Source organism: Sminthopsis crassicaudata, chromosome 5 (genome assembly GCF_048593235.1).
Source record: "Sminthopsis crassicaudata isolate SCR6 chromosome 5, ASM4859323v1, whole genome shotgun sequence".
Taxonomy (NCBI): domain Eukaryota; kingdom Metazoa; phylum Chordata; class Mammalia; order Dasyuromorphia; family Dasyuridae; genus Sminthopsis; species Sminthopsis crassicaudata.
This window is the reverse complement of record NC_133621.1, coordinates 243,789,196-243,814,713: the sequence shown is the minus strand read 5'-3', so window position 1 is coordinate 243,814,713 and position 25,518 is coordinate 243,789,196. Positions and strand designations below refer to the sequence as shown.

At 37.8% G+C, this 25,518-nt stretch overlaps 2 protein-coding genes across 5 annotated transcripts in view; one reads left to right on the top strand and one right to left on the bottom strand.

Annotated features, from left to right (window-relative positions):
• PFKM (phosphofructokinase, muscle) overlaps positions 1 to 2,981 on the bottom strand; it is a 42,373-nt gene extending 39,392 nt beyond the window's left edge. The window contains exon 1 of the mRNA XM_074270712.1: positions 2,886 to 2,981. The gene's annotated coding sequence lies outside the window, so the exon portion shown is untranslated. The remainder of the gene's footprint in view (positions 1 to 2,885) is intronic.
• Positions 2,082 to 25,518, top strand: part of SENP1 (SUMO specific peptidase 1) — a 92,064-nt gene continuing 68,627 nt past the window's right edge. For 3 of the 4 annotated variants that reach the window (XR_012482611.1, XM_074270715.1, XM_074270717.1), the window contains exons 1-2: positions 2,205 to 2,299; positions 19,990 to 20,037. Coding sequence is in view for 3 of the 4 variants with exons in the window: in XM_074270715.1 (XP_074126816.1) it covers positions 20,034 to 20,037 (4 nt within the window). In the remaining variant the exon portion in view is untranslated. Of the gene's footprint in view, positions 2,300 to 19,989; positions 20,038 to 25,518 lie in introns of all 4 variants that reach the window. The other variant, XM_074270716.1, reaches the window with a different exon arrangement.

Below are 25,518 nucleotides of genomic sequence, written 5' to 3'. Positions count from 1 at the left end.
CATAAATAAACTAAGACTTAATAGTATGTATTTCAAGGTTGAAACATGAAAATGGTATGCTCTGAAAACATTTGTTTGATTGATTATGCAATTCCCAGGCTCAAGTTCTAGACGCTCCCTTTTGCTTCTAGCATAGAATTTTTTGTTTGGTATTTCTAAATTTGAAGGCTTACTGCAAATTAACTCCTCTTCTAAGGGAGGGGAATTCTGCATTACTCAACTTGCACTCTAGCTTATAATATCAAAGGTTTCAATAATAATATATGTAGAATCTTATGCTGAGACACTAAAAAGAAAATCTGTTCTAGAAGGATGGAAAACTGATGAAAAAAAATTAGTAACATTCTGAATTCATTTCAGTAAGGCAGGAGAAGGGATAGTTTCTAAAGAGACCAATACGGTTACAATTAAATTCATACTTTAGAAGTACATGTGCAAGACCAGAGGGCAAGTAACTGAAGATAAACATTAAAAGTAACATATTCCTGTAAGAATTTAGAAAGGCAAAATAAAATCCACTATGAATTGAAGCTTGAAAAAATGATGCTAACAAAAGGGCTTTTTTTTTTTTTTTAAACCTGTTAGGAAAAAGAAGGCACAGAATTTATACTTGGAATAATAAATGATGAAAGAACTATTTTTCTTATGTTTATTTCTGTCAAGAAAAAAAAGATCTACAGACTTGTAAGATTAGGACAAAGATAATATGAAATTGAAACCCAAGATAATTTGAAGAGGACAAGGAGAAAGATAATGCTGCAATTGCATGTGAAAGTGGAAAGCCCCCTAACCAACTTCATCAATACCATCTTTGACACCAATTCACCTTCTACTCTTTCAGGTAGTCCTCCCGCATTAAAATGTAGTCTTCTTGAGTACACAGACTATCTTTTTTGCTTGCATTTGTGTGCAGGGAAGCCACATTCAGTCCCAGGCACACGGTAAGGCTTAAGGAATGCTTGCTTTCTTCCTTTCTGTATTTGAGTTTATCTCTGCTCCAGTCCACTTGCAAGACCTTTCATGGTATGTTCAAGGGGGGGTTTCTCTTATCACTGTGATGAACAATGCTGCAAACTGGTACAAAAACCCTATCTGAGAACTTCTTGCCCTATCCTGTTTCTCCTTGTAAGCAATATTGTTTTCATTTACTTAAGAAATAACTTATAACCTAACCTGTCATCTAATCTTTATAATACATACATATATATTTATACATAACTATATATCAAATGGTTTCAAAGAAAGTCTATTTGAATGGAAGAAACTTTTCCGTATACCTTGACCTGACCAAAGCTTTTATCTAATTTGTACCCTAAAGTTGTGAGATGTGGCATACTATAATTGCATTATTATCTTGTCCATATTTCTCTACTAATGTTCAAAGGATAGTTTGTGAGATTTTGTCCATTTCTTTGCTAGGGATATCATAGCTACAATATTTCTCTGGTCTATCAAATTCAAAAATGGTTAACCAAAGTAATTAAAGAAGGAAGAAAACTACAGCCTGACTTTTCTTCCCAGGTTAATCTCAAAAAAATCACGATGTCTTAAGACAGAGCAGTTCATAAATAAAGAAATCTACATGTATTTGGCGGAGGGTGGGGGGAGAGGGAGAAAGGTATTTTTAAATAAAAAGTTAGGAAATGTTTATTCTGCAATTGTAAAGTTGTTATAGCCTAACTCTTACTGGATCTTCATCCCAGGCCAATAACGAGCAAGAAAGGGGGGGTCATGGGCGTCCCTGGGCAAGGCAGATTATAGGAAAAAGACTAAAAGCCATTTAATCCAAGCCCCTCATTTTACTGATGTGAAACTGAGGCGCAGGGAGAGAAAGTGAGATCGTCTCCAGCTAGGGAGACCTCTCGGGCTGGGGGAGGGGACATCCACGTAAGAACCCCAAAGAAACAAGGCGATCCTATTTCTACTTCTTCAAGCGGCGGCTTTTTTCTGGGGCGGATTTCAGTCCAGCTCGCTGTCCCCACGCACGCGCAGACGCTCAGCAAGGGTCCCCACCCTGGCTTTTCCCGCTACTGGATCTCTGTACTACTCTGCTGCCACTGCCTGGGCCTCGGCTGCCACCGCCACTGCCACCGCCACCGCTTAGAAAAGCTTCCGGTGCGACGGAGGTGGTTCCGGTTCGCAGCGGTTCCCGAGTTCTGTGTTCGGCTCCCGGCCGGAAACCCCCTCGCGTGGCGCCCGGTTCCGGTTCGGTGAGTGGCGGCGGGAAGCTGGAGGGGGAGCCAAGGGAAGCCGGGGCACGGAGGCCGAGCTAGGCTTGGTCGGGACAAACTTGACTGAGGTGGGGCTGGACAGAGGAGGCAGCGGCTCGGCACCCTTCCTCCCTTCGGACCTGCCTCTTTCTCACCTTCCCCACCCCACCCACATCTCTCGCCGGCTAGTTCCCATTCTCCTCCCGGCAGCCGTTAATCCTGAGGGCCTGGTGGTGGTGGTGGTGATGGTGGTGAGAGTGCTCATCTTTACCCGCCGGCCTTCCGCTGGACGCAGCTCGCGCCTGACTGCTGAGACCGTCCTCTGGACCCGCGCCGCCTAGGGCAGACCGCGGGGGGAGGAGGAGGTGGGAGCAGGGGAAACCATTGGGTCCAGGCCAGCTCCAAAGGGAATGCTCGATCTAACAAGGAAGAATGGAAGGGGGCCGGCAGCCTCCTTAGAGCCTGGATCGGAGGTCGATTAGGAGCATCTTTGTGACCTCTCCCCTTCCTCCCCTCCACCTCAGTATTGATTCCTTCTGTGCCGCCACATTTTGCTCCCTGTAACCAGCCCCCGCTGTCACCCGAATTGCCACTTCCACGGCCACCACTTGTGAGCAAGTCCAGAGTGCTGGAGTCGGGTTTCCTTTAACACCCCCCTCCCCTTTGTTTGCTCACCTGATTCATTCCTCCTGGTATTTTCTCCTGGAGCTGTCACCCTCACTCCCTCGAAGTCCCCGAACGTTCGAGGTACAGGAGAGATGTCCACTTTCTTCTGACTTGAACAGGAAGATGCCTATTTTATCAGTGGCTGTGCAGTATGTTCAGTATCTTCCTTTGCAATTACTTACACCCCTTTTATCACTTCCAAGCCAGCCTTATTGAAGACTCTGCTCCATTTTTGGTGCCGTTTTATAAGTATATCAGCCGTTGTGGAAATTTTAAAAGTTCGGTACAGAGCCTGGAATTCTATCCTTAATTATCTACTAACCCTGGTTTCCTTGGTTGCAAGTTCCAGCATAAAATCTTGCTTTCTGCAAGAAAACTTGACTGATCTCCTTTATTGCTAGTTTCTTCCCTTGTTAATTATCTTCAATTTATCCTGTCTTTATCATTGCAGTACTGTGAGCTCCTTGAGAAGAGGGACTTTTTATTTTATACCTCCAACGTTTAGCACAGTATCTGGCTCATAGTAGGCATTTAATAGGTGAGCCTTTCAAGGTTGTGAACTACTTAATTGAAGGAGCTTGATCACTGGTTGAATGGATTCTAGAATTTTCCATTCTTTAAATTTTTGTATCACATAGATTATATTGAATTGAGAAATTGTATTTATCATGAAATTTGAAGCATATTTTTAAGCATGCGCTGGGCCTTCTCTCCCCCTTCCCCCCACCCCTTTCTCCCCCCCTCCTTGATACCTGTTACTGTTCTCTTTTGGAATGGGAAGAAATGATGGTAAATTCTGCTCTGAAATCCTGGTGCTACTCTTTTCATTGCTTTTAACTAATTGCAAAACAAGTCTTGCTACCATCCATTTGATGAGAGCCAAATCTGATGGATGGGAGTGGACATTAAAACAGGTTCTACTGCTTATTTTAGGTGATAGAACTACTGCATCTTCATCTAGGTCTTCATCTTTTTTCAGCCTTTCTTCCTTTATCCTGGCCTTTACTTGGAAGTAGCAGTATCCTTACATATCCTTTGTTTATTCTGCAGGAATCTACAGATAAGTGATAATATCTTTGAAACAGCTTTCCTCCCTTCATCACTTTGATTCCTAACATTGGAGAGGTAAAATGTCATCTTAGATTCCATAGGCAACTTACATTCAACATGTACAAAGTTGAGAATTAGAATTAACTATTCTTTATACATTTGGTAAAATTTGCATGTAAATCTAGCTCTGAGTATTTTTTCCCTAGGGAACTTATTTATGGCTTATTCAATTTCTTTTTCTAAGATAAGGATATTTAAGCATTCTGTTTCTGAACATGTACATAGAGGAATCCATTGCTTTTCTCCCTCAAGCTGACCTTTTTGCAGACTTTGCTCTTTTGAGAACACTATTACCATTAAAATATGCAGATTCATAATTTCAGAGTCTTTGATTCTCTTCTCTCTCCCTCATATCCTATATCTAATTAGTTGTTAGAACTTATTCATTCTTAGGCCCTTGTTTTTCAGTCATATCTGTATTGCCCATGTCTGCCCATGCAGTATTTCTTGGCAAGGATAATGGAGTAGTTTGCCATTTCTTTCTCCAGTGGATTAAGGCCAACGTTAAGTGAAGGCCCATGGTCATACTAGTGAATATCTGAGACTGTTTTTGAATTTAGGATTTCTGGAATCCAGGTCCAGCAGTCTTTTCTACTGAGCCATTTGGTTTCTTCCTAGGCAGTCAGAGGTTAAGGTGATTTGTCCAGGGTTACATAGCTAGTAAGGTCTGAGGTTAAATTTGAATTCAGGTCTACCTAACTCCAGGGCTAGTACTTTAGCCAGGGAGCCATCCAGCTGCCCTCCATTTTAGGGCCTTAAGTATGTTTCTTCTGGAATATTAAGTAGCCCCTCCTAATTAGTTTCCTTGTTTCTAGATTTCTCCATTTGAAGCCATTCTATATGGCTGCTAAAAGGTTCTTCCTAAAGTGTAGATGTGACTGTGTCATTCCCCTGTGCAAGAAGCTTCAAAGAGCTTTCATTGCTTTTGTAATAATATAAAAATATTTTAACTTGGCATTTAAAGCCCTTCACAATCTTGTTTCTGCCGATTTTTCCAAACTTATTTCACATTATCTCTGATTCACTTACCCTGCCATATTTATTCCCTGAAGTTGGCATTCCAACCCCTACTCTTCTGTTTTGACTTTGTCTTGCTTTGGTGTGCCCTGTTTCAGAGTTGCACTTAAGTCCATTTTTATGCAAAGCCTTTGTGAATTTTGACATTTATTTAGAACTCTCACCTTTCACATTGTAATATCTCCTAGTAGCTTATGAGCTCTTTGAGTGCTATTTTTTGTTTATGATTTTTCTAACTTAAAGTAACTATTGCTGGACCCTAAAGGATGGGAACATTTACCTTATTATTACCCAACTATTTCAGTTTGTATCTAGTTCAGTTCTGGGGAACCCTGTCCTTTAAGTAGGAGGATTAGGTTCCTTGTTCTCACAATTTTTGGCAATTTAACAAACTCCCAGAAATAGTTCTATTTCTGGTTTAATTTATAGCTAATGTCCAAGTTCTAAGTTGAAGAGTAAAGAGATGTTCAATAATACAATATGAATCTAATTCCTATACATAGAGAAAGGCTAAACCTAGAACCACAGAAAGTACTGTAAAATAATTTAAACAGAATTTAGTCACATTACTATGGGTTACAATATGTTGGGATGCTGATAAGTAATCCTTATTAAAACAAAGAAGTTTGAAATGCTGTTAATTAGCTGTTTTGCATTTTGCCTTGGCTGAATCCAGTCAATTTTACTGGTAAAACAGGTCAGGCTCTGCCCTACTTCTAATGGTGATGGTGGTGGTTCTCTCTAAGAGCTTTTGAGTAATTATTAAGGACTCCTCCCCTGATACCAGCCTGATCCTGCTGCAACCACAACCAACCATTCCAGGATATCCAGTTTGAAATGTCCAATAGGCAGTTGGTAATTTGGTTTGAAGTTCAGGGGAGAGCCAGGGGCCCATGACTTATAAGTTTAAAGATAATTAAACCCATGGTAGCGATGAGGTTACGAAGAGAAAGTATTGAATAGGTACTGTCAGCCATGCAGCTAAGGTGCATGATATTGATGTTAAATCCACAAGGAGGCTGCTAAGAGATGTTAAGTAGGAAAAGAACTAGGAGAGAACAATGTCATAAAAGTCCTTCACTGTGCTTTTGAATGAGTGTCTAGAGAGTGGTCAACAGTCAGCAAACATGAGGATTGAAACAAGGACTTATAATTTAGTAATTAAAAGACCATTGGTACCTTTGAAAAGTAGTTTCAGTTGAGAACCAGATTATACTTGATTGAGAAGTGAAGGGATAAAGACAGCAAGTGTAGATAGCTTTTTCTGGAAATATGGCTGAGAAAGAAAGAGGGATGTAATTAAGAACTTGTAAAAGAATTGTAAAATACAATGAAAAGATTTTGAAAGATTAGGGACAGTTGGATACTTTTGAAGGCAGTGGGGAAGGAACTAGCAATTAGGTCAAAGATAAGAATGAAGAGAAGTTAAAACCTGCTGGAAAGATAAGGGATAGGATCAAGAGTTCATGAAGAAACTTGGGCTTCACTAAAGAGAAGTACTACCTTAATGTCAGATACTGGGGGAAAGGAAAGAATGGGAATAGCTGTCTTTTTATTTATATATTTCCTCATAACTTTCCAGTGTCTCCCTTTTGATAACTACTAAATAGCATTCTCAGAAACTACCCTTCTGTGTTTGTGTTGTGCAGTGCTCCCTCTCACCACATTCTTTATATGTATGTGTGTATGCTTACTGCTTCCCCCCCCCTTTTCATAACAGAATACTTGTCATGCATATTCGAGAAGAAAGTTAAAAGGTTCTTTTGTATGAGTGAGTTACCAGTCATTCTTTTAAAAGGAAACTATCTCACTTTTAAGTAAAGGGAAAAAATCCCAGACTTAGAATGTCTGAATTAGAAAGGACTTCAGATGGTATTTTTTTTTTTTTAACTTTTGCATTATATAGATAAGAAAATTGGATTTTGCTGAGGCTAAATGGCTTTCTCAAAGTTCCATAGTAGTATGTTGTTGATGGGGCATTTGAATTTGAGGAGAGTGAATTGTGAGTAATAAATTGGGGCTAGCCTTTCAGAAAAATCTGAGTTCATGTCCTGCTGACTGTGAGACAGTTAACCTTTTACTGTCTCATCTAACTGACTTTTTGTTACAGATGTTTCCCATCTGCTTCAATGAAGGCAGTTTTGATGACAGGAATTCTTTATATCAGTTAAAGCTATAACTCCACAATCTCCTATTTTCCAAAATCAAGCCAAATCTCTTATCTTTGATTCTTGTTGTCATTTTCACATAACCAATCACTTACCAGAATTTGCTGGATTATGTACTCTCCATGTTGTTATCACCCTATCAGATTTTTGTCACTTCTTGCATAGATTATCATAATTGCCTTTTAAATGTTCCATAGTCTCCAATCCCTCTCCTCTCTGTGCTTTACATGACATAACAGAATGAAGGTTAAAATAGGTTTGGTATTTAAAGCAATTCCAAATTATTTTCTTTTTTGCACTTAATGTTTCAACCAAAATACCTATTTGCTATTTCCTAAATTTGATCTTCCATCTCCTGCTTCCCTAAGCCTTTGTACAGATCTCTTTCATGTGCTCTTTTTTTCATTTTAGAATCTTTAGCTTTTTTAAAGATTTAACTGAGTACTGCTTCTTATATGAAGCCTCTTCTGATCCTGCTTAATCTGTTTATGCCTTCCAGTAGAATGTAATCTCCTTGAGGATAAGTTTTTGTTTTATTTTGTTTTTTCAGAACAGAACTTTGTTTGTAGTAGGCACTTAATAAATCTGCTTTCTTTTTTTTTTTAAAGAACGTTTTTATTTCGTTAAATATTTCCCAAACCATATAAAAAAAAATTTAACAGTCATTTAAACATTTTTGAGCTCCAAATTCTCTCTCTCCCTCCTCACTCATTGAGAGAAGATAAGCAATTTAAAATTGATTATACATGTGAATCCATGAAAAAAGTTTATTTTCATATTAACGGTGTCACAAAGAAAAGCATAAATAAAATAAAACTATTTTTAAAATTTAAATATGTTTCAGTCTGCATTCAGAGTTCATCAGTTTTCTCCCTGGAGATAGCATTTTTTGTTATAGGTCTTTGGCGTTGTCTTGAATCATTGTCTTGATTTCTTGTGAAATTTTTCAGTTTGTCATCTTTATAATATTGCTGTTACTAGATATAGTGTTCTGGTTTTACTCGTTTCACTTTGCATGAGTTCATGTAAGTCTTCCTAGGTTTTTCTGAAAAGCATTCTGCATCACGATCACATACCACAATTTGTTTGGCCATTTCTTAATTGATATATGCATCCTCTCAAATTTCCAATTTTTTGACACCATAGAGCCCCCATAAATATTTTTGTACAAACATGTTCTTATCCCTTTTCTTTGATCTCCCTGAGATATAGACCTAATAATTGTCTATTGGTGGGTCATAGGATATGCACAGTTTTATAATCTTTTAGTTAGTGCCAGATTGTTCCTCTCCAAAGTGGTTGGACTAGTTTACAACTCCATTAGTGTAGTGAGCTGTTTTCTCCAGAAGCTGCCGGATCGCTCTCTGGGAAGAGATCTGCTGTGTCTACTCAAATCTCTCAGACAGATTCTTCTTCCTATAGTGAACCGTTGTCTCCAGGCAGTTGCTGTTAACTCTTGTCCAGAGAAGTGACTTCCCTTCCTGCAGAGAGCCCCGTCAGGCCTGATGTAATGCAGAGACCTCTCCTTGAATCCTGGCTCTGAATCTCCTCCAGCTCTTATCCTTCTCCAGGCAGACTCTTTTCCAGGCCCACTGTTGCCTCTTTTATCCTCCCAGAGAATGGGCGTGGGATAATGCAAGGGCTTCTGGGAAGAACCACTTCAGCCAATGAGCTTGCTCCTTCTATCAAGTCAACCTGAGTTCTCACCTTGTAATCCTAACATCTCCCCCTTTCTTTTGATTTAGAACATAGGATAGTCATGACCTTGAAACATAAATCCATCAATATGGGAGGTATTACACATAATTACATAAATTACATAAGCACATAGTAACATAGTAACATAATACATGCTAGAAGTATATAACAAATAACATGATCAAATAATCATAAATTGAGAATTTATAAATGTCCATAAGTCCATTATCCATTAGTCTCATCTTGTGTTAGGAAGTCCAATGATTCCTGCTGGTTTTAAAGTTCTTTAACAGTCTTTTTATTAGCCATGCTCTTTCGGTGTAAGATGTTTCTTAGATCTTCTCCTTTATTTTGAGGTCTTTCTCTTTTTCTGTCTCTCTCTGATGGACAAGGCGAATATGACTCGGCACCCATCTGATTCCTTCTCCTGCTGAAGAAATACAAGCAAACCCTCTCCCCCAGGCAGTTAACCTATCTAATTACCTTCTATTTACCACTTTTAAAATCTCTTCTCATCATCTGGCAATTACATTGGAGTTGTTTGCACTGGACACAGCCCTGTTGGTTTAAAAGTCCTGTATTCTCCCCCAAGTGTAATCCATTTTTGCAATCTGATTGCCTTATCAGATAATCCCTTTCTGCCATGTGATTGTATTTCTGCTGGTTGATCAAATCAGAGTCCTGACCTTCTAAAGGCTCTTTGGGTGTAACATCAGCTGCCATCATGCCCCAAGTCTTTTTTGCCTGGGGCCCTGGACCTGGGCCCCTCATCCCATTTCCCTGAATTATTCTACACTCTGATGCCCAATGGAGTCCTCTATTGCATTTTGGACATGGGGTTTTAGGTCTTCTTTCACCCTGTCTTCTCACTATATCTCCATACCTACACTGAGCTCTTAGATGTCCAATTTTTCCACATTGAAAACATCGCCGAGTTTCTCTAGAAGTCCCTTGCCAGAAGGGACCCTGCCTTTCCACATTCATCATTGTCCGGGTGTAAAAAGCATTTGTTCCCACTGTAGCACAGCGTCTTATGATCTCCTCTAAAGGAGCATCTTTGTCTAATCCCCATATAATTCTTTTGCAAATCTCATTGGCATTTTCCTTAGCCAGATGTCTGGTCATTATTTCTGTAGCTGAATTTTCTCCAATAGTTCTTTTGACAGCAGTTTGCAAACGTCCCACAAAATCTGCAAAAGGTTCATTGGGACCTTGCTGTATTTTAGTGAAAGCCTCTCCACGATCTTTCTGTCCAGGGAGGACACCCCAAGCTTTTATTGCAGCCTTAACAATTTGTTCATATATTGTCATGGTATAATTAGTCTGTTCTGAATTCTCTCCATACCGACCTTCACCAGCCAAGTGCTCAAAAGTGAATTGTGTGTTAACTCCTATTTCCAAATTGCATCTGACTTGAATTTTACATAATTCATGAAATTCCGCAAGCCATAATAAATTTTCTCCAGGTTCCAGGCATATCCTTGCTATGGATTTCCAATCATTTGGGGTTAGGACTTCATAAGACAAACCATCTAGTAACATTTTGACATAAGCTGATGTAGCCCCATGAAGGGTACAACCTTTTTTCAAATCTTTAATTTTATTCAAATCTAAAGGTGCATATCTTCTCCTTTTTTGACCTACAGAGTCAATATTTTCAATCACAGGATATGCATGTATAAAATCACTTATATCCTGTCCTTCTCTCTCTTAGCTTTAACCAATGCTTTTTCTAATCTTGTCATAGGCTTAGGCTTCTTCACAGGCAATTCTGTTTGTGTTTCTGCCTCTTCCCCTCTTTCTTCCTCCATCTCTGAAGGTGGTGTTGATGTGGGCCTGTCAATAATCTGTTCTCTAGGCAGGGTTGAAGCTTCTTCAAGAGAATCATACCCTAATTCCTCATTTAAATCCTCTTGCTCTAGGGCAAGATCTTGATCTTTCCTTTTTTCCTCACACTTCCTCCTCTGTTCATTTTTAAAACTTTTCCTTCTACAACTTGCTTGATAGTTTAAGGCTAATTGAACTATGTTGTAGATATAAAATACCTCTGCAGAAATTGAACGAGGCCCATTTTTTGCATGAAATTCTTTCATTTCAAATCCCACTAGCTTCCATTTATCTACATCTATCTTTTCTTCCTCTAAGAACCAAGGGGATGTGCGTCTTAATGCAGCCAAGAGTTTAGCAATCTGTACCCAGGTTACAAGTAAACTCTGCTCCTCAATTATCTTAATTATACTCTCTATAGTACCACTCCTGAATGGGGGTGGAGCTGAGGTTGCTTCTGGGGCTGGGGTTGAGTCGGCTGAGGTCCAGGGATTGAATTTAGCTAACATCTGCCCCATTTCAGCTATAAGAGATTCCTGGTTTAGCCCTTAACAAGTTAAGTTCCTTAGTATTAGCACGCTCACTTAATCTTTAACAAAGTTTCCTCGTTACTCACAGTTCTGGGTCAGAGAGACTGAGATCTGGATGGGAGGCTTTTCCACTGGAATCAGGACCGTGTCTGGGCACCAAATTGCGAAGGTCTGGTCTAGCTCCTCTTGTCAGGATAAGCAAAAGTCCTTGCCCCACGTTGGGCGCCAATTGTAGCGAGCTGTCGTCTCCAGAAGCTGCCGGATCGCTCTCTGGGAAGAGATCTGCTGTGTCTACTCAAATCTCTCAGACAGATTCTTCTTCCTGTAGTGAATCGTTGTCTCCAGGCAGTTGCTGTTAACTCTTGTCCTTAGAAGTGACTTCCCTTCCTGCAGAGAGCCAACTTCTCTTCCTGCAGAGAGCTGCGTCAAGCCAGATGTAGTGCAGAGTCTTCTCCTTGAATCCTGGCTCTGAATCTCCTCCAGCTCTTATCCTTCTCCAGGCAGACTGACTTTCCAGGCCCACTGTTGCCTCTTTTATCCTCCCAGAGAATGGGTGTGGGATAATGCAAGGGCTTCTGGGAAGAACCACTTCAGCCAATGAGCTTGCTCCTTCTATCAAGTCAACCTGAGTTCTCACCTTGTAATTGTCCAGACAACCTGAATTCTCACCTTGTCACTGTCCAGACAACCTGAGTTCTCACCTAGTAATCCTAACACATTAGTATCCCAATTTTTCCACACTACCTCCAGCATTTGTCATTTTTCTATTTGTTTTTTTTTTTGTCCTCAATAGTACTTTTATTTTTCCAAATACATGTAAAGATAGTTTTCAACATTCATTTTTGTAAGACTCTGTATTCCAATTTTTTCTCCTTACCTTTCCCCTTCCCAAGACAGCATGCTTTGTGATAGGTTAAACATGTGTAATCTTTTTAAACATATTTATATTTGTCATGTTGTGCAAGAAAAATAAAACCAAAAGGGAGAAAAACCCAAGGGAAAGAGAAAGCAAACCAACAAAAAAAGGTGAGAATAATAAGCTTCAATCCATTCAATTCATCTCTCTGGATGAGGATGGCATTTTCCATCCAAAGTCTATTAAACATTTAGAATTGTCTTGAATCACCACATTGCTGAAGAGCCAAATCCATCACAGTTGATCATAACATAATCTTGTGATTACTGTATATAGTGTTCTCTTGATTCTGCCCACCTCACTCAGCATCAGTTCATGTAAGTCTTTCTAGGCATGTCTGAAATCATTTCTTATAGAACAATAATATTCTATAACATTCATATACCATAACTTATTCAGTCATTCGTCAGCTGATGAGCATCCACTCAGTTTCCAATTCCTTGCCATTACAAAAAGGGCTGTTATCATTTTTTGCACACATGGGTCTTTTTCCCTTTTTCTGCCTTATTAAGCCTATTTGAGTATGAGGTAATATCTGAGTTGGTTTGATTTACATTTCTCTTATCAGCAGTGATTTAGAGCATTATTTCATTTGATTGTAGATAGCTTTGATTTCTTATTAATAGTTTTTATGGGAATGCCTTGTGTGTTTCAGCGTGCCTAGGATTATTTTCTTGGTGTTACCATGTCCTCTCTTGTTTCTGCAGTTGTGTAGGTCATCATATTCCATGTCTGAAACTTCCTTCACTCATTTTGTCAACTTTCTCTTCTAAATCCAGTTGAGGTGCCATCAATCCCTGGAAGTTTTTTCTGCTCTCTCCTATTCTCCAGTTAAAAGTAAACTCTTCCCCTTCAAAATGTTGTGCAGTTTTGCCTATATGTTTTCTTTGCAATGTTCATGTTCTTCCTTGTAGCATTTGATTTTAAGCTCCTTGAGGCTGGAGATTATGTTAGAAACTTATTCTTAACACATGGAAAGTTGTAATCAATCCTTACTGAATTAAATTCACCTATGTTTGAGACTGAAGTAATAATCATGTTCCATAAACCTGTCCTTTTTTTTTTTTTTTTTTAACATGTACATTTCTCTTTTCCTCACCTATATAAAGTCAGTTGCCAAATCCTGTTGATTACTTAGGAACATGTTTTGCATTCACTTCCTCCTCTCCATTCCTATTGTAACTGTCTTAGTTCCAGATCCTCATCTCTTCTCATTTAGATTGTAATAGCCTTCTGGCTGTTTTCTTCTGTCTTCAGTCTATTCCTTTTCCAGTGCATCATCTACTGTCCAAGTAATTTAGTGAGTTTTAATGATCATATCATCACCCTAATCTCTCCTTTGACTTTCCATGCCTACCTAGTAACCTATAAATTGCTGTTTTCTAGAATTTAAGATTCTCTACTGTGAGATCCAAACCTAATTTTTCCAGCCTTCTCTTTATTGCTTTTTCTAGTCAAACTAAAATCCCCCAATTTACCATCTGTTTTCATCTTGCCTACAGATTTTTGCTTCTCTTATTTTTCTTTTTAGCCTCTTTGAATTAATTCTTTCCCCTCCTCCACTATCTCTGATCCATCTTTTTTCTTTTACTGGAACCCTAACTTCAAAGCCCTATCTTCTATGAAACCTTCCTCACTACCTATCTTTACAACTAATCCTCCTCCCTTTTCTCCTCCAAGTAAAAATGATTTATTCTTTTTAAAAAAAAAAATGATTTATTCTTTAGAGGCATCATGGTATAATAGAAAGAGTTCAAGACTGGAATCAGGAGAGACTTCAAATCCTGTTTCTGACATTTAATAGTTTTGTGACCATGGGTGGTGAAGACCCAAGCCTAAATTACTATATTTGCTCTCCCCCGTCTGCTAGCCCTTCTATCTCATTAAATTTTTTGTTTTGTACGTTAACCTTTTTTTCACTGCCTTGACTCTTAAAAAGTACTCTAAACTAGATGCTTCTGAATAAATCTGACCACATCTAAGCCTATCTTCCTTTTTCAGTGCTCCATGGAAATCATTCTCATTTTTTTAAAGGTCCACTGCATCTCCCTCATTTTTCATCCTCTCACTTCTTTTACAGCATTTGATTCTTGTTGATTACTTCATCTGCTTTTGGCATCTTTGAAAGTCCAGTTTTCTTTCGCTAAACTATTCTTTTCTCATTGATTTCTCCTGTTAAAGTTGGATATTTTCTAAGATTCTTTGGCTTTTCCTTGTCTTTCTCCTTTACTGATATTTTTTATTTAGTCCCATACCTCTTCTGTGCAGATGTCTCCTATATCTTATCTATCTGTCTGTCTATCTATCTATCTGTTTAGCTACAACTCCTCTCCAGGAGCATTTCTTCCGAAATGTTTTTGAGGTACTTACATTCAGCAGATACAGAAAAGATTATATTACCCTACAAAACCATTAGGGAAGCTAGTTGGGCCAGTTAATAGAGCACCAGGCTTAGAATCAGGAAGACTTAAATTCAAATTAGGCCTCAAACACTTGCCACTTTTGTGACTTTGGGCAAGTCATTTCACTGTTTGCCTCAATTTCCTCATCTGTAAATGAATTGAAGAAAGACATGGCAAATCACTCCAGTATCTCTTGTCAAAAAAATCACAGAAGGGATCATAAAGAACAACAACAAAATGATTTCCCATTATACTTTTCTGTTGATTGTATTATTAATCTATCATCTGTGGTTGAAACCAACCTTATTGTTTTCTTTGTCTCTTCTATTTCCCTTACCTTCCATATTCGCTTAGTTGCTCAGGGATGTCAGTCTGAGTTACATGGTGCAGTGGATAGAGTGAACCTGGAGTCTGGAAGATTTGAATTTGACTCTGCCTCATATACAGATAAGCTATGTGGCATTTGACCTTCATTTGCTTCTCCACTGTAAAATGGAGGATAATAATAATGCCTAACTTGACAGGTTGTTGCAAAGTTCTAATTAAAAAACACTAAAGTTCTTTGCAAACCTTAAAACCAGTATAAATGCTGACTTTTACTCTTAAAGCTATTCCCTTCTGTTTCCATCCCTATTCCATGACCTCATTACTACTAGCCTGGACTTCTGCCATAAACTCCTCCATCATCTCCCAACCTCTAGTCTCCCACCATATCTTCAGAATCATAGCCTATTTAACTTGACAACACCTTTTGGTCCTACTTCCTATCTGAATAATCTGGATAGTAAAGTATGGCACTCTTTAAGATGGAGACCCTCTGGGGGGGAATACAAAATTTAGAGAAGATCTAGTCTTGAGTCTTGACTGCCACATTTAGTGAGATGACCTAGTAAGCAACAATTAGCAAAATACCAAACAATAATAAAAAATGTGATGCTTGAAAGCCCGAAGAATATAAAGAAGCCCCAAAGTACAATGCAAAGTCTTAAAGCTATGTGCTATTTTTGTTCTTTTGCAATTTTTCATTTTATTAATATGTTTTATTTTTACATTATGTGTAATTATAGTTTGATCCTATATAGGATTATATAATGTTATGAGAAGTTTCTTGTAACAAAGTAGAGGTTAAACAAGATTAATAATACAAAGGCTTCATCTGAAAGTGTATGTAACATTCACATCTGTGATTGCCCCCCCATCTCTGTTTTTAAAAAAAATAGCAGCAATCTATTTTTTTATCTTTATCAAATTAGGAAAAAAAAAACAGATTTCTTTTAATAAATACGGTCGTACATTTATTCTGTACTGTGAATCACTTCTCTGTCATGTATTGCATATTTCAAAAGTCCTCTGGAATCATGAATGGTCAATGTTATAAGCTTTCAAAGTTGTTTGTTTTTATAGTATCATTGTCCTTGCATAAATTGTTCTGGTTTTGTTTATCAGTTTGTAAAATACCTCAAAACTGGTTATTTTTAGAATATTGATATACATTGTTCAGTTTTACTCACCTCCTGTATCAATTCATAGAAATCTTTCCATGTCCTTTTGAAATCATCTTTTTCCTAATTTTTTACAGCACAATAGGGATAAATCATATCCATATTCCATAACTTACTCAACTATTCTTCAATTATTGGAATTGGTAGGGGAAATGACAGTTGAGCTGGACTTTGTCTAATGAATAGAATATCTTAGATAATAAAGGGCAAACAGCATTCCAGGATTAAAGAATATGTCTAAGGAACAAGTCTAAAGGCATGATAAGTAGTAGTGTGAGATAAAACTTGCAGAACAAAGCAGTGTCGAATTATGGAGGGCCTTAAATGTTAGAAAAAAAGAGTTTGAAATTTATTTGAACAAGCAGCAAGGAGCCACTCAGTGAAGATTCTGAACAAAGGTAATAACATATATCTTTCAGGTAGGATATCTGGCAGCTTTATAAATGATGGGTCAGGTAAGCAAGAGAGCCAAGATCTTAGAGTGTATCTCCCTCATTTTGCAGATGAGGAAATTCTGGACCAGAAAAAGAAAGGGACTTAGCCAAGGTCACAGAGAGAGTTTCAGGATAGTAGCAGATTTTCTGACTCACCCTTGTACTAAGCCATTTCCTTAATTTCTTTCAAATTGGTGCTACTCTCCACACCTTAATAAAGCTGCTGAAAGAGAATGAATGACTTCCTCCAGCCAAAACTAATAGTTTTTTTTTTCTCAATCCTCTTATTACATCTCTTTTTAGCACTTAATACATATATGACATTGGATAAGCCTTTTCCCCTTCAACTATAATGATGACCTCTGCTGCTGTTACTATGCTTTATAGAATGTTCTGGAAGGTTTTTGTCTCCTGTTAGGTAAGCAGAACTTCTAAGGTGGTGTTTCTAATATTTCGGGACTTCTACTTTCATAAAGTGAGGTAAAATTATGATAGAATTGTTAGCAGTTTTAGAATGCAATAATTCACTTGGCAGACTTGGTCAATTGAATGCACACAATCATGGGGCCTGGATAACACCTATCTTGTAGCCTAATTTCATTATTTCAGTGGCAGCAAGAAAAATTGGGGTTGTTGTTATTTCACAGTTTTTTCTAGGCACAATTTCCCCCTTCCTTCTCTTAATTAAAATGATACAGTCAGACATTCAAGAAATGATTTTAACATACTTTTTGAATCAAATAATTATATGTTGGAAATTCAGAATATCTTCCATACTATTTGTTAGAACAGCATCAGAGGTCTTTATCATATCATAGCTGTCAAGGTATTTGTGAAGCCAAAATAAGCCTTGAAATTTTCTTGTTCCACTTTTTCTCCTTTGAAAACTGTGTTTATTTTATTCTGAAGTAATTATTTTCTGCCAATTGACTCATTTTTCTATTTCATACAAACATGCCCATGTCTCCCCCTAATATCATATATTTCTTCTGCCCTTTGTGGCTAAACTTCCTGTGAAGACATAATAGCTCTTGCATTTTCTTTCTTCTCACTTTCTCCTTAACTCCTTAAGATGCATCTTCTGACAGAAACTGCTTTCTCCAAGATTACTAATGATTTCTTAGTTGTTATATGCCGTAGCTTTTTCACAATTCTCATTTTCCTTGACCTCTGCAGCCTTTAACACTGTTGATCACTCTCTTCTCTATATTCCTCTCTGCATTTTTGGGACAAAAGAATAACCACTTTCTACAAGTGCCTGCGGCCAGCAGAGTCCCTTCCCTTCTCCTGCACTCACTCACTATTGTTGACTCCTCACCCAGGGCCACTATTCTGCAGCACAGCTGGGCCTGGCAATTCTAATCAGCCTGTGGTTCCTTCTGTCATCCAGACTGAGACCCCAGACTACCAACACAATCTGGAGGTGAAAGTTTCTGTAGTTCCTTCTAAGGCTCTAGACAAAACCAACTAGCCCCAAGCCCCACTGTGGAGCTAGCCTGGAAGTGTTTACACTTTAGAAAGGTTAATCCTTGGCCTAGGGTCTCACTTTGGATCTTATGTTATACTGAGAGCCCTGTTGTCTCGTCTTTTTTTTTTTTTTTTTTTTTTTTTTTTTTTAAACTAGTCTGTTTTTGCCCTGAGGAACAAATCTGCTCTGTTTGTGGAGGAAATCTGGAGAGCTTGAAATTTTCTAACATACTCCCCCATACTCTCAGAATCCTCTGGTCATATTTATTTTTAAAAAACATGTCCCAGAGTCCTTCCTTCCCTAAAATCCCCTGCACATTACAGTCTAATGGCTCTGGCTGTGGGAAAGAGTTGAGCCTGGGTGCTCACTGAGTGCTAGAATTTCAAAGACAAAACTATTTTCCTTTTTATGTTACATCTCACTAAAATATAAGCCATAAAATGGGGAGTTAAGTGGAACTCTTCTGTCCTTAAAAAAAAACATTCTTTTTTTGTACAGTGAGAGGCTGTATAATCAAATGAATTATATGCATATGGTATCTAGGAAGGGGCACTTTTCCCATCAAGTTAGAGAACTGGTAAATGGTAGTAAGTGAGGAGCAAATTGACACATCCTATAATTGACTTAGTTGTGATTCCAAAAAGGGAAGTGGGTTTAAGGAATTAGTACCAGCTCTGTGGGAAAATGGAGTAAATAGTGAAGTTAAAGATCATTGCTTTCCTGCACTGGTTCTGGAGAGACATCTTCCAATCAAATCTGAGAAGAAGTAGAAAGCTACTAGAAAAGTGGGGTTTTTTGTTTGTTTTTTTAGAACTGTTGTTTCTAAGATGACAAGAGTAGTGAATAATCAGAAGTTGCTTATTGAGTGACTTGCCTGATGGAATAGACTATGAAAAGGCTACTTTAATTCTATGACAGATCTTATTTTCTACTTTTACTCAAAGTCTAAAGGCATTTTTAAAAGAAAATCTGTGGGAGCAGAGTTGGGAAACAGTGGTCATATGCTTTTGTCTTTTGAGTTGGGAAATTTGGCTCAAGCAATTTGGAAACTTAGTTCTTGGAGAAATCTTAAGGGATCTTAGTGATCCGACAATCTTTAGCAGTTAGTTCTAGGAAAAAGTTATGCAGTATAACATGTAATCTTTCTATTGTGTATTATATATTATTTCATCCTTAGGGACTAATACTAAGGGGACTATAACTAATGTTAATAAGTTAATAATGGTTATCTATAATGTTAACCAGACAAAGGCAGAGAATTATATACTGCCTGAAATACTGCCAGACTTTTAGCTATCATTCATTCTGTCTATATGTCATTTATGATTAGATATGTGAATGAATTAAGAAAGTCCTTTGGGGTTAATTTTAGATAAATCTGCGAGAATTAGAAGGTAGGCTAAGTCTGATTTATTGGAAAGAGCACTAGACCATGATAAGTAAGAAAGCTTGAATTACAATGTTGACTTTAGTTTTCTGCAAGTTGTGTGACTGCAAACAGATTATTTAACTTATTCTCTGGTTCTGTTCGTTCATTTGTAAAATGAAGTTGGACTAGTGAATGATGTCCCTTATAGATTTCACATTTGTGGCATAGTCTAAAGAGACATTTTTAGTTTACTTCATCTAAGTTTTATTATCTTCTAATTGTTCATTTTCCTGTCATAGAATCATAGGATCATAGACCTAAAGTTGGAGGGGACTTCAGAAAAGACCATCTTATTCTGTGACATTAAAAATTTTTTTTATAACTTTCAATATAATTAGTTTCTTTTGTAGTACTATATATTTTATTTTATAGATTTAAAAACATTTTTCTGAAAAGGGGTCCATAAGCTTCATCAGATTCCCAAGAAAGTTCATGACCAAAAGAAATATCAAGAACTGATCTAGTCCACCTTTTTCTTTTGCATTTGAGGGAAATGAGGCCAGTTCCCTCTTGTTTATATTTATTTTGCCTTTAACTATTTACAAAGAACACAAAAAATAACTTATCTTATGTATTAGCATGTAATATTGCTTTATGTACTGTCTTTTCTAGGACCATGTATCTTCTCTGAATTGTGTGATGTGAGAAGGCTGGACATGGGTAAGGACAACCATATGAAGTAGAAATGTTGACTCCTTGACAATGTAGCTGCACTAGAGATAAGAAAACAAAAGTCTTGACAGATCTTATTTTCTCATGTTTCTTTGCACTTGATGGTATTTTTTTTTTCTTCAGTTTTTCTAGTTCTAATTACTTACTATATTGCAGATCTCATTTTGATAAGGAGTTTTAAACCAGAGCATTTAAAAAGCACCTTCTTATTTCTCTTACAGAAGAAAGCAGAATAGAGTAAATTATTTGTTTTATGTGAATTTTTTATTCTGTTTAAATGATATTGGGAACTGGTAGCAATAACATTTCCCACTATTTAATTCATAGCATTCTGCTTTTTTTTTTTCCTCCTGTAGAAAGGATCAATATAAGAATCTACTGGTAGCCAGTGTGAAGGAAACTTGAGATTGGCTATTAAAAACTGTAAGATTACAGTTTTACTATATTCTCTGTGATGTTTATATTATGTGGCTTCCTTCCCTATTTCCTTTATTTTTTTCCCATTGTCTTCTCTTCTACCTCTTCTTTTCTCCTTCCTATTTTCCTTCCTCTCCTTCAGCCATATTATTTGTTGTTATTCTCATTGAATTTTGATGGTTCTTATCAATTTAGACTCCATCTTATTTGGTTAATAACAAATAGCACTGAATCATAAAACTAATCTCAGCTTGGAAGGGGTCTCACAGGTTATCTAGGACAGTACTTTCTGCATAGGAAATTCTCCCATAATATCCTCATATGCATACCTCCTCTAGGACCCAGCAGAAAAACCCTCTTCCATATAAATCCCTGAGATACTGTTTCCCTTCTATGTCTTTCCTTCTCAAAACTACAAAGTACCTTCAGTTGAGCCCATTCAGTGTTCTCTTTAGTCTCCTTATCTGTCCTGGTGACTGTAATTTATGCATTCAGGTTGCCATTTTTCTTCCAAAAATATGGCCAGAACTGAACAAGCCCCCAAACACATACTAACTAGGACAGAGTACAAGTAAGACCATCACCTCCCTTACTTTGGATGCTATGCCTATTAATGCAGTGTAAGATAGATTTAGCTTTTTGGCCAACATATCACAAGGCTAACTAATTGAGCTTGCAGTTCACTGAAACTCCCAGAACTCATTTATACAAGATGTTTTTTGATTATGCTTTCCTTGTTCTGCCCTTGTACATTTTACTTTTGAATCTGACAAAATTTTATATTCTTTTTTTTCCTTTTTGTGGGGGGGAGAGCACCTATTGTTAGAGGCTATATCAAGGATGAAAATTTAGCAAAACTGGTTGAAAAGGAATAGATTAGTAAGAGGAGAAAGCCAATAATATGAATTATTATGTTTAAATAATGAAGTTTCTTCCTTTACCACAAGCCCCACACCTAGAGTTAAACCTAGAAATGTATTTATTTGTTGATTTTATTTCTTATGTATTTGTTTATTTAAAACAACTACAAAATAGAAAAAGAAAAATAATTGTCTTGTGCATAGCAAAATATGAGAGGTTTCAAAATATGTAATGGTAAGTTTCCATTTCAAGAAAGCATATATAATAATAGAAGGCATGGAATTCAGAACTATCTATCTTTCCTTTGCTCCTGCTGTAAACTTTTAACTTTATTCTTTCTTCACCCTTTCCTCCCCCTCATCTCCCTCAAGCAGGCTATAGTTAAACACAGGTATATTTCTGTATACATACACATACACATATGCATATACATACATCTGAAGCAGTATTAATGTAGATTTCTCTTTTGATCAAATCTTTTTTTATCTTTACCTGACTGAAATCAATGATTACTACCCTATTTTTTTTCCTAATAAATTCTACTTCTAATTTTTGTAATTGTGTTTGTGTATATCTCTTGTTTCCTGTCCTTGCTAACTCTTCTATTTTACTTCTATCCGCTAGCTTGCACTGATATATTATTTAACCTCACCCTGCCCCAAGAATCTCTCCTTTATTCTTTCTCCCTACCCTTTCCCTCTCTGTTTATTTTTTCCCTTTAATCTATAGAATTTATCCCATTCCCATTAATCTACCCACTCTTCTATACCATGCCTTATCCTATTTCCTACCCTCTTATTTCTTTATAATGTGAGTTCTTATTGAGGCCCTTGAAATTAATCTTTGGTGTTGACTCTTTGATATTTAGCCTTAATCAATTTTTTCTTCTTTGATTCAGCTCCTCATTCTTTTCTGTTGAAATCCTTTCTGAATCCATATCTGTTTCTTAACATGTTAGTTGGCTTTTCCAGCTTTCTGTCATCTACCAGTCAGACAAGTATACTATTTGTACTTTCATGCAGGAGAGTGTTTTAAAAATACCGTACAGGACCCAGGACAGGTACCTGGGATGTTCTGTTGTAAATCTCTTTTCAAAGTGCTGTAGATCCTTTATTCCTTATTCTTTGGATCCAATTTAGAACCTACCTAACTGTACAGTCATTTAAGTCACATTTCTCTTATTTCATCCAGTAAGATATAGTAAGATACTTCAAATATCCCAGAATTCACTATCAATGTTAATCCCTTGACTAACTTGTAATTCTGTCAAAAAAGGGAATGAAATTCATCTTCCAAGCACTACTTCTCTTCCTAGAATCATTCATTCTAGAAATTTGCCTGGAATTGGTCAAGCTTACCTGCTTATATTTGGAGACTACTATTTTTTTCATTTTTTTCAAAATGAGTATTGTATTTTCTTGCCTCTAAATTTTTCCATGATTTTTGAAGGATCATTGTTAGGATTACTAAGTGAGAACTGAGGTTGTCTGGATAGTTACAAGGTGAGAACTCAGGTTGACTTGGTAGAAGGAGCAAGCCCATTGGCTGAAGTGGTTCTTCCCAGAAGCCCTTGCATTATCCCACGCCCATTCTCTGGGAGGATAAAGAGGACAGCAATCCAGGAAGAGGAGAAGACTCTGAATTGCATCAGGCCTGACGGGGCTCTCTGCAGGAAGGGAAGTCACTTCTTTGGACAAGAGTTAACAGCAACTGCCTGGAGACAACGGTTCGTTACAGGAAGAAGAATCTGTCGGAGAGATTTGAGTAGAAGACACAGCAGATCTCTTCCCAAAGAGAGATCCAGCAGCTTCTGGAGACGACAGCACGCTACAATTGGCGTCCACACGTGGGGCAAGGACTTTTGCTTATCCTGACAAGAGGAGCTAGACCAGACCTTCGCAATTTGGCGCCCGAACAGGGACAGACACAGTCCTGATTCCAGTAGAAAAGCCTCCCATCCAGGTCTCAGTCTCTCTGACCCAGAACCGTGAGTAAAGAGGAAACTTTGTTAAAGATTAAGTGAGTGTGCTAATAGATAAATAAGGAACTTAACTTGTTAAGGGCTAAACCAGGAATCTCTTATAGCTGAAATGGGGCAGATGTTAGCTATATTCAATTCCTGGACCTCAGCCGACTCAACCCCAGCCCCAGACGCAACCTCAGCTCCATTCAGGAGTGGTACTATAGAGAGTATAATCAAGATAATTGAGGAGCAGAGTTTACTTGTAACCTGGGTACAGATTGCTAAACTCTTGGCTGCATTAAGACGCACATCCCCTTGGTTCTTAGAGGAAGAAAAGATAGATGTAGATAAATGGAAGCTAGTGGGATATGAAATGAAAGAATTTCAAGCAAAAAATGGGCCTCGTTCAATTTCTGCAGAAGTATTTTATATCTACAACATAGTTCAATTAGCCTTAAACTATCAAGCAAGTTGTAGGAGAAGGAAAAGTTCTAAAAATGAACAGAGGAGGAAGTGTGAGGAAAAAAGGAAAGATCAAGATCTTTTCCTAGAGCAAGAGGATTTAAATGAGGAATTATGGTATGATTCTCTTGAAGAAGCTTCAACCCTGCCTAGAGAACAGATTATTGACAGGCCCACATCAACCCCACCTTCAGAGATGGAGGAAGAAAGAGGGGAAGAGGCAGAAACACAAACAGAATTGCCTGTGAAGAAGCCTAAGCCTATGACAAGATTAGAAAAAGCATTGGTTAAAGCTAAGAGAGAAGGACAGGATATAAGTGATTTTATACATGCATATCCTGTGATTGAAAATACTGACTCTGTAGGTAAAAAAAGGAGAAGATATGCACCTTTAGATTTGAATACAATTAAGGATTTGAAAAAAGGTTGTACCCTTTATGGGGCTACATCAGCTTATGTCAAAATGTTACTAGATGGTTTGTCTTATGAAGTCCTAACCCCGAATGATTGGAAATCCATAGCAAGGACATGTCTGGAACCTGGAGAAAATTTATTATGGCTTGCGGAATTTCATGAATTATGTAAAATTCAAGTCAGATGCAATTTGGAAATAGGAGTTAACACACAATTCACTTTTGAGCACTTGGCTGGTGAAGGTCGGTATGGAGAGAATTCAGAACAGATTAATTATACTATGACAATATATGAACAAATTGCTAAGGCTGCAATAAAAGCTTGGGGTGTCCTTCCTGGACAGAAAGATCGTGGAGAGGCTTTCACTAAAATACAGCAAGGTCCCAATGAACCTTTTGCAGATTTTGTGGGACGTTTGCAAACTGCTGTCAAAAGAACTATTGGAGAAAATTCAGCTACAGAAATAATGACCAGACATCTGGCTAAGGAAAATGCCAACGAGATTTGCAAAAGAATTATATGGGGATTAGACAAAGATGCTCCTTTAGAGGAGATCATAAGACACTGTGCTACAGTGGGAACAAATGCTTTTTACACCCGGATGATGATGAACATGGAAAGACAGGGTCCCTCCTGGCAAGGGCCTTCTAGAGAAACTCGGCGATGTTTTCAATGTGGAAAAATTGGGCATCTAAGAGCTCAGTGTAGGTATGGAGATACAGTGAGAAGACAGGGTGAAAGAAGACCTAAAACCCCATGTCCAAAATGCAATAGAGGACTCCATTGGGCATCAGAGTGTAGAATAATTCAGGGAAATAGGATGAGGGGCCCAAGTCCAGGGCCCCAGGCAAAAAAGACTTGGGGCATGATGGCAGCTGATGTTACACCCAAAGAACCTTTAGAAGGCCAGGACTCTGATTTAATCAATCAGCAGAGAAGCAATCACATGGCAGAAAGGGATTACCTGATAAGTCAGTCAAAAGGCAATCAGATTGCAAAAATGGATTACACTTGGGGAGAATACAGGCCTTTTAAACCAACAGGGCTGTGCCCAGTGCAAACAACTCCAATGTAATTGTCAGATGATGAGAAGAGATTTAGAAAGTGGTAAATAGAAGGAAATTAGATAGGTTAACTGCCTGGGAGAGAGGGTTTGCTTGTATTTCTTCAGCAGGAGAAGGAATCAGATGGGTGCCAACGAGTCATATTCGCCTTGTCCATCAGAGAGAGACAGAAAAAGAGAAAGACCTCAAAATAAAGGAGAAGATCTAAGAAACATCTTACACCAAAAGAGCATGGCTAATAAGAAGACTGTTAAAGAACTTTAAAAACCAGCAGGAATCATTGGACTT